The sequence below is a fragment of the Parus major genome, chromosome 9 (genome assembly GCF_001522545.3).
Source record: "Parus major isolate Abel chromosome 9, Parus_major1.1, whole genome shotgun sequence".
Lineage (NCBI taxonomy): Eukaryota > Metazoa > Chordata > Aves > Passeriformes > Paridae > Parus > Parus major.
In genome coordinates, this window is record NC_031778.1 from 3,240,534 (window position 1) to 3,257,306 (window position 16,773).

Below are 16,773 nucleotides of genomic sequence, written 5' to 3' on the forward strand. Positions count from 1 at the left end.
TTCTGGAAGTTTATTCTGGTGTTCTTATTCTTGTTGTTTGTCAATAAACTTTCTTTATTCCTTTTAAGTTTTATGCCTGTTTTGCCCTTATTCTAATCCATATCTCACAGCAAGAAATAAGTAATTTTCTTAGTTATTGGTTTTAAACCACGACAACTGTCTTTGTGATCCGTTTTATATTTTAATTAATTTCTAATGCTAGAAGACACTAAGAAGGATTTAATCTGATTTTTTTTTTCCTTGAAGGAGATCACACATAAATCACATATGATGTGGTTTATGTCTCCTACATGTGTGTGGCCATAAACTTTGATTCCATTTCAGGGTGTTAAAAGATACAGTAATGTAATTAAAGATAATTGTAACACAATGAAATGTGAAACTTCTCTCCTGTTGCACTGAAGATCTGCATCTTGGCAACTAAATGCAAGATAAAATTTATGTGAGCCTCTGCAGCATCCCTACATAATTGCTGGAAGAGAAGTTTCCCAGAGCAGTGTAATTGGTGCCTCTTCTGTTTCCTCTGCAGCATCTTCACACCTGTGCTGTTTATGTAGGCTAGAGGGTTGGCTAAAGGTTACTCTGGTGCCATTTTATGTGAAATGAGAGACTTGTTACAGAAATGATAATCAGGTCTGACTCAGTTAAAGCGTTTCCACAGCAAAGAGAAAAATCAAACTGATGCTCTCCTGGTTTGCTAAGAGATTGAAGTGCACATCTCAAAGAATAAACAAACATTCAGAGACACCTTTTCCTTGTACAGCATGCTGGTAGTTTTAAAAAGACAAACAAAAAAGACACAGAAATGTGTGCTTAGTACAGGATAATGGAAATGCTGCTGCAGGAGCTGGTGAACCCAGTGGAATAAATGTTGTGCCTGACCTACTGAAACTGAATATTCCATCAAGTGATAAAGTTCCCAGATTTAATGGTGCTTCATTATGTAAAATAAAAATATAAGAATCTAAAAACCATGAAACAGCACAAGTTAAGCTGTTATTTGTTGTGAGACTGCATTTGAATAATGTTATTTTCCACAGTGTCAGAGCCCCAAGGGCACTAATAAGCCCTAAAGAACCTCCCTTCTCTGGGTCTGTCCGGCTCCCCTGAGCAGGGTCAGGGCTTGGCTCTGGGTGGCTGCCACCCCACCCCGCCAGCTCTGCCATTACAATTGGCTCTCTGCTTGCTTTCCTTTAGGAAATAACCTTCTTCTTGCCAGGTTTGGGCTGGTCACAGGCTTCTAATGTCTCTCCTGGAGAGTCTGCAAAGTGCTTTTCAGATTCTCAGAGACAGACTCTGAAACACTGCGTGGAGTAGTACTCAAATCAATGAATTGAGTGTCATAGCTCATGTAAAAAGTCTGAAATTTTTCAGCCCACATCCTAAGAATATGTGGAACTTTTTACATGCAGAGAAAAAAAAATCATAATGAAAAGCTTCAAATCTAACTGGATATCCCATAGTGCTTTAATTTTTGAGCAGAGGAAATGTTAATGGAAGTATGCTGTCAGCTGCATCTCAGAGATAAGAAACTTCTCAATGAAATTATAATTGCCTCAGTAAAGCTCAGGAGGATTTTGCAGTGAAAATTCGAAAAAGAAAAGACAATTTTTGTAGTTGCAAATTCAGAAATGTGAACAAAGGAGTTATCTTCCACACAGTTATATGGAAATAAAATTCTAGTTAAATAGATCTAAAATGAATGGAGTTTTTGTATCACTTAAGATGGAAAAGACTGGTTTCAGTATTTCAATCCTCATAGATAAGCAGAACAGCCTGCAGAGAGGGCAAAAATGGGTTACTCTGAAAATGTGCTCATGGTACACAGGGAACTCACCGGTAACGATTCCTGTGAGTCTGCCTTGGGAGTGTTATTTGATATTTCCATTTGCAGTCCTGGCACAAGAGCAGAACTGTGTTAGTTACTGCTGCCAGCCAAGGGAAAGGAGGGCAATGCCACACTAGAAGTCAGTCTAGAAAGAATATCCTAAGCACAGAATAAGATGACCTTGAGAGCTGGTGTTACAGAAATAGAGCTTAGTAATGATACAAAGTGCTCAGGAATTTCAGCAAACTGCTGGGAAATCACTGAAAAATGACAAATAGAAAAAGAGCTGATTCCATTAAGACAAGAACATCATTTCCACGGGCCATCAGTCTGATACAGCCAGGCAAAAGCAAGGCAACCTTGGAATATACAAAACACTGTTTTCAGTAAGAGTCCATGGTACAAAGAAACAGGAAAGGACCTGGAGCTCTCAGGGAAGATGTATTTAGCTATAAAGCAGACCCAGAATGTATTAAAGAGAGAATATCTGAAAAATCAGATTGAAACAGGTATGACCGCTTTCTCTGAATGCATCTGGTAGTCAAAACAAAACAAAACCAATGTACTTGTAAACAAATAAAAATCAAGAAGGAACTTACATAAATTTAAAACTCAAGACTTGGTAGTACTCAGTTCAGTTAATTTTCAAATGTCTGGAGTGGGTATTTTACTAAAATGGTGCCATTCAAGTTACCAGATGAATGTAAGAATGAATTTCAACCTGATTCTCCTGGCTGAAGGATGTGTGGCTAATGCATGCACAGCAGTACCAAGCCTAGACTGGCATAAAGACTCCCTGCTTCACGATAAATTTAATTTATAAAAATATGGGTGAGTATCTTACAGCTAAGGCAACACAAGGATGGTGTTTTGAGCTACAAGGTGTGTGCACAAGAGTAATACAAATTGATTTATATTTAGTGCAGAAAATACTTGGCCCTTTAAAATTGTTCCGTAAGACTGAGAATATTATCTCATCAGCAAGGTTTCTGCACTTGACCAGCCTTCTCCAAATATTTAATTGCCTTAGTAATCATATTCCTCTTTGTTAAAAATATTGTCAGAATGAAAGCCAATATGGTTTTGGTTTTCCTCAGTAATTGGATCTTCCTAGAAAGCCCCCATGAAAACCATTCTGAAGTCACTCAGCAGCTACTGCAAACAGCATCTCTGAGGAATGTTGACTTAGAAGTGATGTGAGATCACTCTGCTACCGAAATGGAAGGTCCTGCCCTTCTCTGTACAAAAGAAGGATTTTATTTTAGCAGGAAAAGCAAGCTGATCTGACTGCACACAGCCTCTGAATAACTATTCAGCCTTAAAGAGGAGGTAGGAATGTGCCTTTTGGTGCCCAGGTTACCTTAGTGAGCCCTACATGCCTTAGAAATGATATGTGCTATCTTTGATGCATTAACCACCTTTATTAGATATTTTTATAATCTATTAGGTGAATAAACAAAGAGATGCTTTTATTTCAAAACTGTTTTTAAGCCAGCACTATGTAAAAGTAATTGAATTTTTCAATACTATCTTTTTTTTTTTTATGAGTTATTAAAGAAATTCAACCCTATTCCCTTTCTTGAGAACTTGGGTGTGGATGCATATGGGTTCACAGGCACTGGAAGGTAAATGCAAGACATCTTTTCAGATTGATAAAACACTTGAGGCTAGATGCTGTGAAATCCTGTTTTCTATTGAGTCCCAAAGGTCTGTTCAGCTGTAGGTGAGTGTTAGTCCCCACTGCCTGTGCAAGGCCGTATGAAATTTGGCATGGAAAAAGTCTCATGAGGGGAAACAATGTGACTTTTGAGTTTTGGAGTTTTTTGTTGTCTTTGCTCCATACTCACCTTCCCAGGAAGCACAGCCATCCTTCCCAGTTGTGAGTTCTCTGACACTTTCCCAGGGTATTCACTTAGCTGCTTTAGATAAGTTTTTTTCTTCTAGTAACTGTTTTCTGTCTGAAATCAATTGCTTTTTAGGGAGCAACCTCACTTGTGGTTTAATAATTGTGGTGTCAATAACTGAGCAGACCTCTGACAGTCTCAAAACATATTTTTCAACTTTTTGGGTCCATTATTCTGCCTTTTTTTTTGAGGCTAAACTCTTTTTCTCCCCATACAGTAAATCACTCACCAGAGAGCTTGTTACAGGAATAGTTCTTTTCAATTTTCTGCTATCTTGCATCTTCCAGCACATTGGGTTATATTTAATTTCCATTTGTTATCCCACTATGGAGGGAACAGTAACAGTTTTGTGAAAACTGTTCCTGAAGGTAACAGTAATGTGACAAAAGATTAAAGTACCATAAATGAGCTAAAGGAAATCTGGTGTAGATTGCAGGATTTTGTCTCACTTCACCTCATGCTATTTAATGAAAATAGTTTATGGATGTTTAGTACTGGGGTGCCACAAGTCTGCCCACCCTCCTTTGAATAAGGAAGATCTAACTTTACAGAAATTGGTATTTGTGACTTTAAAAACAGCAGCAGTGGAAGGAACACCTTTCACTGAGAGTGAATGCCCAGAGGAAGTGAGGTGTGAGCTTTGTGTCCACACAACTGAAAACAGTTCTGGAAGGACAGAACCTGGGGAAGATGTTGAAGGTAACAGGTTTTTGCTTGGGATGGAAACCCCATAATGGTGTTTAAAAATGTTTTTATTTTTAAATAAAATAAAATTGTGTCAGGAGTACTGTCATGATCCAGCTTTTCTTGGTAATGCAGTCCTTCACCTACCTGGCAGGACATGGTCATTCCCCTGTTTGGAAATCATGGACAATGCAGCTGGCATGAAGAGATTTTGTAGCACAGCTCTGGAAGTCACTTCACAAAACTCACAATGAGAATTTCCAATTAAAATAACTGATTAGGAATGAATTAAGCTCACCAATTTATATTTTTAGCTTGCTCAGGATACAAATAACACTCCAGAGTGGTCTGCTCAGAAAGCAAATGTCAGCTTGGGTCGAGTTTGTTTCTAAAGCAGCCACTGAATAGAGGGGAGGCTTTTTTGCTGAAAATGTCTGTGTGGGGATCTGGCCACTTCTGAGTTAATGTTCATCATCAGAGAGCAGGGAAGCAGCTCCTAGATTTAATGAAGGCTTCAATGCTGTTAGCCCAAGGGAATATTGATGAAATATTTGGCTCCACTTGGCTTGTGGAGCCTTATTTGCTCTGCCACACACCAGTCACGTGCTGTTGGCCTCGAGAAACACGAATAATTTTGAATTGTTTTACATAAGCCTGTTCTTCCCTGCCCCAGCCCTGCACAGTAGAGGTTATTTGAAGGGCATCTGCACTGAAATTTGCTGCACTAAAATTTTTAATACTGAATTTGCATTAGACTACTCCTATTTCTATTCATGATAGTTACATAAACAAGTGCACAATATTTCAAATTACAAAAGTCATTAACTTTCAGGAACTAGGTGCCAATGCCATAAATTGAAAATCCAAGTATTTATTTGTTCAGGATAACTGAAGAACAAGAAAAAAAAAATCACGTATTTTAGCAACATCTCTATTATATCCAAAGACTCAGAATATTCCTTTTTTCTGTCAAAAACTTCCCATTATTTTACTTCCTGTAGTCATCCAATCTTTACAAATACAGCATTATTTCAAAGAAGATGGAGAAAACCTGCTGGCTGCCCCTCTGTGGGGAGGTCACAGAGCAACAGACACAGAGAAGAAAGAACACTGTACATATCTTCCATTTCTAGTCTCCAGATTTCCTCTTTCCTCTTTAACACTACTAGAATACTCTTGGAAGGTTTTGCTTATTTGATCTTATTTTTTTCTTTTTTTTTTTTTCCTTTGACACAGGTGATTTTTACAGATACTCGCTCAAACTAGCAAACAACATCATCTACCTGAATTTCTCTGCCTTTAAAAATAAATAGGCATTAAAAAATCTCATTAAGAGAAACGTATAAATTTCTGGAAGTATTATGTTGCAGCTCATTTTCAATTTACAATCAATGAATTGATAATAATTAAGGACTGATGCCCTTAATCTACCCTTGGTAGATACCCAATTGTTTACTCAAAGACCTTCCACCCTGAGTAGGAGACATCCTCTTGCACTCTGTGCTCCTTGACCTGGGGATGTGCCAGGGAGGTGAAAAGTCATGTGTTTGACAGATGGAAAGGTACAAATAATATAAGCAAAGCATCAAAAAATGAACAAAAATAAAGCCCCAAACCCTGACCAAACCTTCTTGAGGTTGTTCCTTTCCTTTTATTGGCTGCCTGGTGCCTAAACCAACTGATGGAACCAGTAACAACCATAACAACCACATTAACTGTGAAATAATAGTGAGCAATAGAAATACACCATTACCATCTCTGCAAAACTTAATCAATAAAATACCTGAATTAAAAAAAAATAAAAATGAAAAAAAAAATTCATCAATTACACCCATTTTAATACAAATCCCAAACTAATTTGGGTGTACTTAATTTATCTGAGATAACTCCACAAAATGGAAGCAGAACATTTCTTCAGTTTAGAGACCATAATTAGTTTTATAGAATAAATAATTAGAACAGTAAGATCTGTTAGAGAATGTGGAAGTAGTTCATAGGTATTGTGGCTTTTATCAACAAAAATGCTCTTCAAAGTACTTGGGTACTAGTACATCCCAAAAAACTGAAATGTGGTTCTGCTTTAGGTGAGGGATGTGGAAATGGAATCCTGCCATTACAAACACTTCATTATTAGCTCTAGACCAGAGCTTCTCATTTGACAAAGAAAACCTTTTTTTCATCTAAATGTCAACCTGCAAATTTACCTTTAAGTACAACAGCCAAACTGATTTTTTTTCCTTCTCAATCATTATGTTTAAAAATTACAGTTATGAATGTCCAGTTAGTCCTGAATGACACCTGCATAATGTGGTCACATCCAATTGGTTTGTCTATAATCCAGTCCTCATTTCCATCTTAATTCCTAATGATTAGTGGCATATCTATCTTCCCTGTACATTGTCAGCTGGGGTTTTCTCTATTCCAGACAGGGTATGGATCCTTACAGCCTTTTTAGAAAATCAAATTGATTCTTACCAAAATATCTCAATAGCAAGACAGGAATCAGTTTAAAGATGCTTTTCAGTCCCAGTGAAGGTGCCTTGGCTCCTGCATGCCACAAAAGTCAATCCTGAACCTGGAACAAGATAACCTGAGCAACTCCAACTCATGTGGCAGGAGTACCTTCAAAAACGTTCTTTTAAGGAACAGTAGGCAAATCAGCAGCATTTTTTTTTAATCTTCCAGAATATTCAGACTGACTCATAAGACAACTTATTATTAGAGTCCTTTTTGTCTGGTCCACTCTTTGTTCTGGCATGGCAAATGGAAGCAAATGTGGGATTCCCATTTACTTTGTTAGCAGCCTTGGAATGAGACAGAAGATATAGCAGCAGTTTTCCACACCAGTGCCATAAGCACCCTACTTTCCTTACTGCAAGGTAGAGAGAAGACACCAGCAAAAAAAACAAAGAGATTTCAATAAAAAATTGAAATAGAAAAGCTCTTCAGCCTTACCTTGCCAGCCTGGTTTGCACACGGGTTTGACATTAACGTGTACCAAGACATCTTCTGTTGCGTGTTTCTGCCCGCAGTCAAAAGCTGTCACCATTATCTCATACTGGTGCTGTTTATCATAGCTCAGTTTCTCGGTGTTCCTGATGTTACCTAGAGGTTCAACACAAGAAAACATTCAGAGGTCAATTCTTGGCTGAGCACGCACAGACTGCAACGTTTGGGTCCTGGTTCATTGAGTGCTTTGTGACTTTGAGCTCTTTAAAGTGCACGGGACATGCACAGGAAGGACAGGTCAGAGGAACAGGAAAGATTTTCTTTCAATCCAGAAGAGAAATTAAGAAACTTGTAGGCAAATATAAGATGGGAAGGATATCATGTGGGCATGGCTCTATCAGAAAACATCTGATCAACAACACTTTCTAAAGATGATAAAAGTAATTAAATCTTGTTAAATCTTGACACGTGAGCTGTGAGTAGGCTCACCCTTCTTTTCCACATTTGCCCCAATACATGGCTTTAACAGCCACATTCCTGAGATCCATTACTGAACCCAGGTATCTTCCTGTTTTCCCAAAAGCTATTACCCTGTAAATGAGAGACATTTTAAAAACAGGAAAATCCCCAGAATCACCTCCTGCTCTGCAGCACTCAGCAGTATTTGATAGGGCAGCACAGAGTTATCACATGGAAAAGAAAGCCCAGCAACAACAGGGTTTATCTGCTGAACCTGACACACATATAAAGTTGACAAATTACCTGCTTTGGGAACAAAGATATCCGAACTTTCAAAAGGAAAGGGAAAGATTTTTCTCTGAATAGCTCCTGGAGGACTGGGAGAGCACTATGCAAAATGCATGAATTTTCTATTAACAAGTTCAGCATTTCAATTCTGTCCATTTCCACTGAAATTTACTTTTTGCACAAGTTGAAACTTCATCCTGTTTAATTAATTTTGTGTTTTTGCTCAGGCTTATTTGTTTTACCATCTCTTTGAATGAGGGTTTCTGTTTTAGAATTCAAGGGAAAAACTTACTCTGCAGCAGTGCTACACACAACAACTGCTTTCAAGCAAGGAGCAGCAAAATCCAGCTGTTTGTGCTAAATTTGAAAAGGACAGCTGGGCAGCCCCCATATCCTGGAGTTTAGTCAGATGCAGTGAACTGATCCCCACAGGTGCTGCCCAAAGTCTTTTGTCAGGCACACAATGTTAGGTTTGGGCATTTGAGTTTCATTTTCTTTTTCCTTTTCACTCAAATGAGTGAGAGACAGGAGAAAGCAGACAAATGCAACTTCTTAAATGAAGTCTTTCACTATTTATTTGACAAGTGAAGACTTTTCAGCAGGTGTCTCTGCTGCACACTCCTTATCTTGTCAGAGCCCACTTTCTACTACTGCTACTACTACATTAAAGCTTAGGAGTTTAATTGAAATGGATGCAAAACTTTCCAGGTCAGGCCTCAAGGAAGGCTGCTGTTTGCATTTATCACCACCTTTAGGTTCAAAACCTGTAGCTTAAATAGCCCCTGGCACCTGCAGTTATAGGTCAGGCCCAAAAACCCATTTCTGCTTATTTTGTGTCTCCCTTGCTCCCTCTGTGAGCAGGGCACAGAGGAGGACAAGCCCTTCTTGTATTTTTAAGTCTTGAAAGGAGAAATTAAACAAGCTGCTGAAGGCTGATTTGGAAACAGGACAGTGCCCTGCAGACTGTGCGGTTCTCTCCCTGGGGTACCTCATCTTGCCAGGCATTTTCAGGCCTGCCATGGGCACAGCTCTTTCCTCCCCACAGGAATAGCAACAACCACCAACAATTACTTCATTGGGTTTTGAGTGAGTGATTGACAAAACAATCTGATCACCCATTCTACTGTCTTGAGTTGCCTGATTACTGGCTGCCTAAGAGGATTTAAACTGCCACTGTATATACTTAATTACTGATTTTTCATCTGCTCAGTTCTTCTGTCCTTTTGGCATTATATTATTTCTTACATGAATCTTTGTATTTTCTTTATATTTCCCTATTTGGTTTTCCTTGGTATTATTTTAGTCTGTGATCAGCAAAGATAATTCTCAAGAAATCAAAATTGTTCGAATTTTCATTAGCAGATGGCTAGAATTGGTGTGGCACATTAACTGTCTTACAAGATTTATAAATCATTAAATCATATTTACATTTCATTAAATCTATCTTCCAAGATCTGTATTTGTGTACCTCATTATGACCATTTTGTATTTGGACTACAAAGGTTCTGATTCCTAGGTGTTATTCTTGAAGGTCACTTGGATGACTTGCAGATGCTACCCAATAGTTTATTGATTTCCTAATAACTTTTTTTCCTTACCACTGATGCTTCATGATTCTTTGGGTTTTTATAATTTAATCAATATGATTAAAAAGCAGACACAGAAGGGAAGCAGTATAAACACAGAACAATTAAAGTTTTAGAGATGATAGTCTGCAAGTTTCTATTTACATCTCACCCACAGACAAAAAAGTTAATAACATTAAAAAGAGAAAATTTTAATGGGAGAAGTAAGTACATGTCTACACAATTCAAAATCAGGCCACATAGGTTTTTTTCAGTCTTCCCAAATATCTGCCTATTCCTGGAAATACCCAGAGCTATAACCAATTTTCAAACAACAAAAAGCAGATCAGTGACTACAGGAATATAAAAAGTCCTTCCTGAGGGCATAGACATTTACACCTCTCCTTCTTCAAAGTCAGTTTTAGGGATAGATGGATATAGACATCCCTGTTTTACAGCTCTTCCACCTTACTCTGGAGCACTCATGAGGATGGGGAAAGACTTGCTCCTCCTGCAGCTCTGGGTGCTGTTCAGGAGGATCTTGTGAGACCCTGTCCTGTCTAGGATTTGTGATCTGATAAAACTTGTACTGCCTGGGCAGGCCCCTGTCTCATCCTCACATGGAACAGTCTGAACACACATCTGTGAAGTGCTCCCCAGAGCTGAGTGGCAAGTAAGAGTCATCCCCATTTTTGAGGTGAGACTAGGTCAGAGCCATGACAGAATTTCTATCTATACCTGAGTTCCCAGATTATCTGACCATAATCCCTGATAAATAAAGCACAAGATATGTGAATAGAAATGAGTTTTTCTGGTATTCCAACAGATCTGTACATTCTGATTAAATTTTTCTGTAATTTTTATTTTTTCTGAAAAAAGCCTACCCAGTATTGCTGCAGTAGCTGACTTGATTTGGATTCTCTGCTAAGTAGAAAATGAGACTAATCTCTATGCAATACTGCTTTAAAACATATTACACCTCATACCTTTAATCACAGTTCTTTGCACAGCAAAGCATAAATTTGTCCTCTGCCTTTACAAGACTGTATTTTATGACTCAGAGTTCATTACCCTCCAAGTTGGGCTCATCACATACAAGAGTGAATTTTATTAGTGCTACAGTTTCAGAACACAAGGTAATTTTATCCACAAAGAAATCACATATCAAGGGCCAGGGTTCCCAAACATAACTGGGAAGTTTTGTATTACCTCCCCAAAGTGTCTAAGTTATAAGGACCTGTAGGAAATACTCCCAGAGCTGATGCTGATTCCTGAGCCCACCCACTCCTGCCTCACATGGAGTGGGGCTGAGGCAGCCTGTGCACCAACACAGTCTGCAGGGCTCTCTCTGCCACTCTGCAAAGCTTCCCCAATGTGTAATATAATTTTTTCAAGGCCAAAAAAGTGCTCCATGCATGGATCTAGGGACAAGAAATCAGTTTTACCTAACATGACAGTGACCTGCCTAAAGAAAAAGGGCTGATGAAATAGCTTCACCTTTTTGCAGATATATATTTGGGGTTATTTTCATATGTTGGTCATGAAAAACATCCACCATCTGGGGCAGACAATGGTATGTTTTCCTCACAATTCACCCCCACCTCCATCTTTTGGGGCCTCCTGTAATAATTAGATTTGAATTTAAGGTATCTGGTTATACTCTTTCTGAGCAATGAAGCTCCACATGTAGGTGACTGAAAAGCATAAAAAAAAATCACAACCCACAGAAGACACAAGAACCTAAATCTGTATTTCACAATGGCTAAAAAAAAACCCTGTTAACAAAATCCTAATTAGCACAGTATTACCAGACAGTCACAGGCATTTCATACATCTATTTTAACCACCCTACAGGGAACAGGGCAAGTTTCCAGAGAATTTGCACCAGAGACAGTTTATATCAGCTGCCATAGAGAGACATTCTCAGCAGTGAAATGTGTTGCAACTAAGCAACATACTTCTGTCACAAAATGAAAGTGTAGCCATCTATTCTAACTTTGTCTCTAATCCCAGTGGGTTTAAGCAATTATCATTATCTTTAAAAATTGCAAATTAGACTGCAATTACTGTTGGTTGTGACAGCACTGTTCTTTTAGTGAACAAATAGATCAAAAATATTAATTGAATTAATGACCAAGAAACTGCAAGTATTACAACCTTACACCAATTATTCACTGCAGGCTTTAAAGTCACATTTAAATCAATGGTTTTCTCATTGCCTTTGCTGAAAAGCAGGTCCCAGGCAGATGAGGACAAAGATGTAACCAAGGACTCCTGACATTTCCCACGCTTTTGATCATGTCTGTGGCTGCAGAAAGACATGAGCACTCCTGAGGCAGCTGCTCTGTGTCACAGGAGCTGAAAAGCAGAAATGACTGATCTGTACCACACCAGTTTCAGGGTATTCTCTGTCCCTTACATCTGCCACAAACCTTGCAGAAAATTAGACACAACCTGCGGCTTCTCCAAGTACCCACCCTCCACGCAGGCAAGTCATGTGGAGCCTTGAGAAAAAATTGATTCAGAGACGTGGAGAACTTTCTTTTATGACAAGGGAAATCTCTCAGTTAGAAAAAAAATCCATGGAGAGGAAAACTGGGAATTCTAGGGAATTGCTTCCAAATGTGCACTTGCTGTAAAAAATCCTCTGTGCAGTTCTCTGGATTCTCAAGAACATGTGCCAGTGCCCATATTTATGCAAACACAAACATACTCCTTATGATTGCGTTTCCTATACCATATGCTTGCTTCCCAGTGTGTGGTAATGAGAGGGAATTTTCCCCAAAGTCATTACAATTTATTGATGTAACGGGTTATTGTCTTCTGATGCTCATCTGTGCATTGTGCAAGAGCTGCACAAATACAGATGAATAATCTTTGAACAGGGTAAAGAGTTTTTAAAAAACATCCCAACATTAAAATGACTGCTCAGAGAAAACAGTGGCTCCATGCACACTTTCAATTTACAACTTGGCCAAAAATCATATTTATCTTCCAAACTGTACTCTCCTCCTACAAACAACATGGGTTAAATGCTTCTGCTAGGAGAGAGAAAACAGAGCACTCCTGGGTATGCACACAGGGTGTTTCTTCTAGGGAATATTTTTTGTATTTTCTGAAGCTAGCAGAGAAAGGGAGTAAGGACCTTCCACACACTTTTCATGCAGGTCAGCCACCATTCCCAAACTCACTTCCGTGTTCTTTGCTGTTCCAGGAAGCTGCCATACAGAGAAAAACTACTCCATATAGGAAACTTAATACGGTTTATTATTTTCCCTAAAATACAAAATATATACCTCAGAAAAACAACTAAAACAAAAAAACCCCTAAGTTTTACCAAAAACTTAAGAATGCTACTAATTCTCCAAAGTACATTTTCTTCCATGCTGCAGAATAATAGATTCCCTTCAGGAATCTGACCAGGCAGGTCTGTGGACCCATGATCCTAAAAGTGTTGACAATCAATGAACATATGCAGACTATTGCATATTCAGGCTCTGCTTCAAGAAGTTCACCTGTAATCCAGTGAATAAACCCTGCACAAGGCAGCACATGCTGCCTTGGGGAATGCCATCATTTGGATGGGAAACATGATCTGAGGCAGTCAGGAGAACGGACTGAGTGACCAAGAGTCACGTTGCTCAGTGGTTTAATTTCCACGGGAGATCACTGCATTGCTTTCTGCCCCAGGGTTACACAAAAGAGCTGGAACTGCTCGCTGTGAGGATCCCTCCATTCTCAGAGATGAGAACAGGATGTCCCTCTGGAGTTCCCTGTCCAGCCAGGTGGTCAGCTGGTGGCCCCAGGCCCTGCAGACTCACCGTTCCTGTCGATGGCAAAGGGCACATCTGCCGTGACAATCTTGTAGTTGCAGATCTGGCTGTACTGGGGGGAGCAGTCCTCATCTGTGGCTTCCACCTGCAGGATGCTGTCATAGATCTTCCCCTCTGTCACTGAGGCCTTGTACACACTCTCCTTGAATGCTGGGGAGAACTCATTGACATCCTTCACCTGGATATGGACTACTGCCCTGAAAAAGGCAAAGAAAATATCAAAGAGAAAAATGAATTTATTGGGACGCCTCACTAACTGTTTATTTTGAAAACACTTGAAAAGACTGACAAAACGTATCTGGAAAACTAATAGGTAATTAATAGGTAAGTCCCTATTAAAATGAGATATTGCTGAATTTTTATGTTTAATTTGCCTAATTTAGTATCTTAATGTGGCACTAGGTAAAAGTCTATTGTCATGGCTTGTAGGAATAGAGTTTCTTGGTGCTCCCTATTAAAATCTTCCTCTAAAAATGAATCCTGGCAGAAAGCAAATGATATAATTACAGGGTAAAATAAGCAATGAGGAAAAAAATTCACAGTAGTCTTCCATATCCACTACCTAAAAATGGTCAGTTTACAAACATTCTTCCGTATTAATTAAGGCTGACACCTTCTGCTGATGATAATTATCTAACCCTTCAATGAGTTACAGCACTGTACATTTAGCCCACCAAGGCCTTTGGTATTTAGTGAATAAATCCTAAAGGCCTTGATTTGTAAGAATTTGCTTTCTGGTTTGATGGGCAGGGTGCCAGAGGGACGCAGAAGGGATGTTCTGGAGCAGTGGCAGAGCCACAGTGAAGGCTGGAGCCCCAGGCAGTGTGGCTGAGAGTGTCCTACCAGACAAAGTCTGCTGGCAGTGGGCCAGATTTCATTTAGTCAAAATTAGACGAAAAATTTCCACAACTGTATTTCTACCAGATTGTTGCTGATATAAGAGGGGGGAATATAAGAAAACTCGATATTGTGAAGCAAAACCTGTTTCTGTGATTTGATGGTGATCTGCTATTGCAGGCTTCCTCCTAAATCTGTGTTTTTTTATAAATATCCTGAAAACTTCAGCATGCATTATAGACCTAATTAAATTTTTAATTGTCATGTGTTCTGTATGAGCAAAAGGAAGAATGACTGCTATAATTCATTTATTATAATGGCTCTCAGCAAAACGAACTTGTACAAATTGTACAGCACTTATACATTCATGTGAATTAAATCCATCTTTAACGACAAATGGTCTGGAGCTTAAGTTTCATGAATTCAAAGGAAAGAAAAGCACTGTGCCACCTAAGCTTATTGAGGGAATTGGCTCTACAGTAAAAAGTGCCACCTACTGACTTTCAATACACCCCTCTTCACAGGACTTCACTTTGAGACTCCCTGGACAAAAGCTGATGTCAGACACCATTCAAATATGACACTGCTCAGCTTATGACATACAAATACTAAAAAAGGGGGTTGATTCCTCTTCTCTTACCCTTTGAAATGGGATGAACAAAGAGAAAACCTGTTTAAAAATTGCATATATCAATTGAAAGCTGGCTTCTATGACCTGGATGTATTTAACATGAAAGTAAGAATGGAAAATATAAACCAAAACTGAGACGCATTTATCCACCCAAAGGAGAGTCTTGTCTAAAACTTTAACTGGAGAAAGCAAACAGGAGTATATTTCCTAATAGGAAAAAGGAATTAAAACATGGGTGGAATATTGCAACAATGGTTCATCTTTGTTTTATTTGCTTTCTACCTGACAATAACAGACTGTGGGAGTGAATGTATGCCAAAGCAAAAAAATATTTCTCCTCATTTTCACCCACTTGTGAGATTTCTTCCAGTTTTTTCCACCTGGTCCTGATCCACAGTCATAGGCCTGGATGATGAATGTGTATTCCTTCTGCAGCTCACAGTCAACGGGACTCTTTGCTCGAAGCTGACCTTCTCCAGATGTCTTGTTCAGCACAACAGCCTCAAAGGGCATTTCTTGCCCATGGATTTTAAAAGCACAGATTTCACCTGTGAGGAACAGCACAAAACAGTCATAACTGGGGGGGTGGGGTCTGAGTCTTATGCACTGGAGTGACACCTGCAAAGTTCATTTGTATTTCACCTGCTGTTACTGAGGAGGGAAATACAGGCTCAGACACCAGGTAGTTATGTATCCAAAAGGACCACTGAGCCTTTTGTGGTGGGATGCGCTGAGTGCAGCTCCAAGCACACTCCTCCCTCTTCCTCTGTCACTACTAAATGGTTTCTGAAAGCCCTAGAGACCATTCCATATGGTACCAACAGCAACAGTGAGCAAATGACTTCTGAGCGAAATTAAGAGACTGTATTTATTTAAAGGAAATAGCAAAAAGAACAATAGATAATACTTCAGAGGTGGTCCTTTTTTAAGTGCTGTCACTCCTTGAGCCACTTGAGCTGCCAGGTGGCAGCTGTGTGGATGTGCAGATTCTTGCAGCTTAGTTTCCCAACAGTGGAAAAACTAATGGTGTGGAACATGGGCACATTCAAAATACATCCTCCTTTATTTACAGACATACATTTTCTTTGGAGCAGAAGTAGTTGAAGGAACACAGACAAGTGTCCCTTTTGGATGTCTCAGTCAACTACCTACGTTCTCACTCTCATACATCCTTGGCAGCAGCTCACTCTGCCTCCAAACTGCTTCCTAATATAAAAGATCGGTAGCATCTCTCAGAGGAGCACTACAGAACAGATGATATAGCAAGGACTAAAAAAAATTTGATTTGGTCACAAAAGACAATGTAAAGAATCTTGTGAGAATATGAGACTGGAAAGGGAAAAAAAGACCCAGTTTCTGGTGTTCCTTATTTTATCCTTCATAATCATAGCAAGAATATGCACAGGGAGTTCATTTTTAACCACTCCAGAATCCAGCTTTAAAAATGAAATATACAAAGATCAATGTAACTTAAATATTTTGATGACACATTAAACACATGCTCTTTTATGAACAAATCAGTCTTGGGACATGCATTACAGATTCAAAGCTGTCTCCCACTCACATAATCCTTTTCCATTTATTTCTAATTTACAGTTGCAGCCTTTCGAAAATCTTGCCAATCATATTTGAGCTAAGTGCCAAATTCTAAATTAACTCTGAATCTATGACCTCTAATTCAGGGCTGGCTTCTCTTTCTCTATTACAATATACTGTTTATTTTTGCAAAAGAGAACAGACAGTGACTTTGCAAAAATGCTGGAGTTCATAACTCCCATTATGTCTGAAAAATAAA

General features: G+C 39.0%; 1 protein-coding gene across 1 annotated transcript in view; it reads right to left on the reverse strand.

Annotated features, from left to right (window-relative positions):
• Positions 1-16,773, reverse strand: part of CLSTN2 (calsyntenin 2) — a 191,863-nt gene that overhangs the window by 62,125 nt on the left and 112,965 nt on the right. The window contains exons 3-5 of the mRNA XM_015637580.3: positions 15,331-15,526; positions 13,499-13,707; positions 7,372-7,521 (exon numbers count right to left, since the gene is read on the reverse strand). Coding sequence (XP_015493066.2) covers positions 7,372-7,521; positions 13,499-13,707; positions 15,331-15,526 — 555 coding nt within the window. The remainder of the gene's footprint in view (positions 1-7,371; positions 7,522-13,498; positions 13,708-15,330; positions 15,527-16,773) is intronic.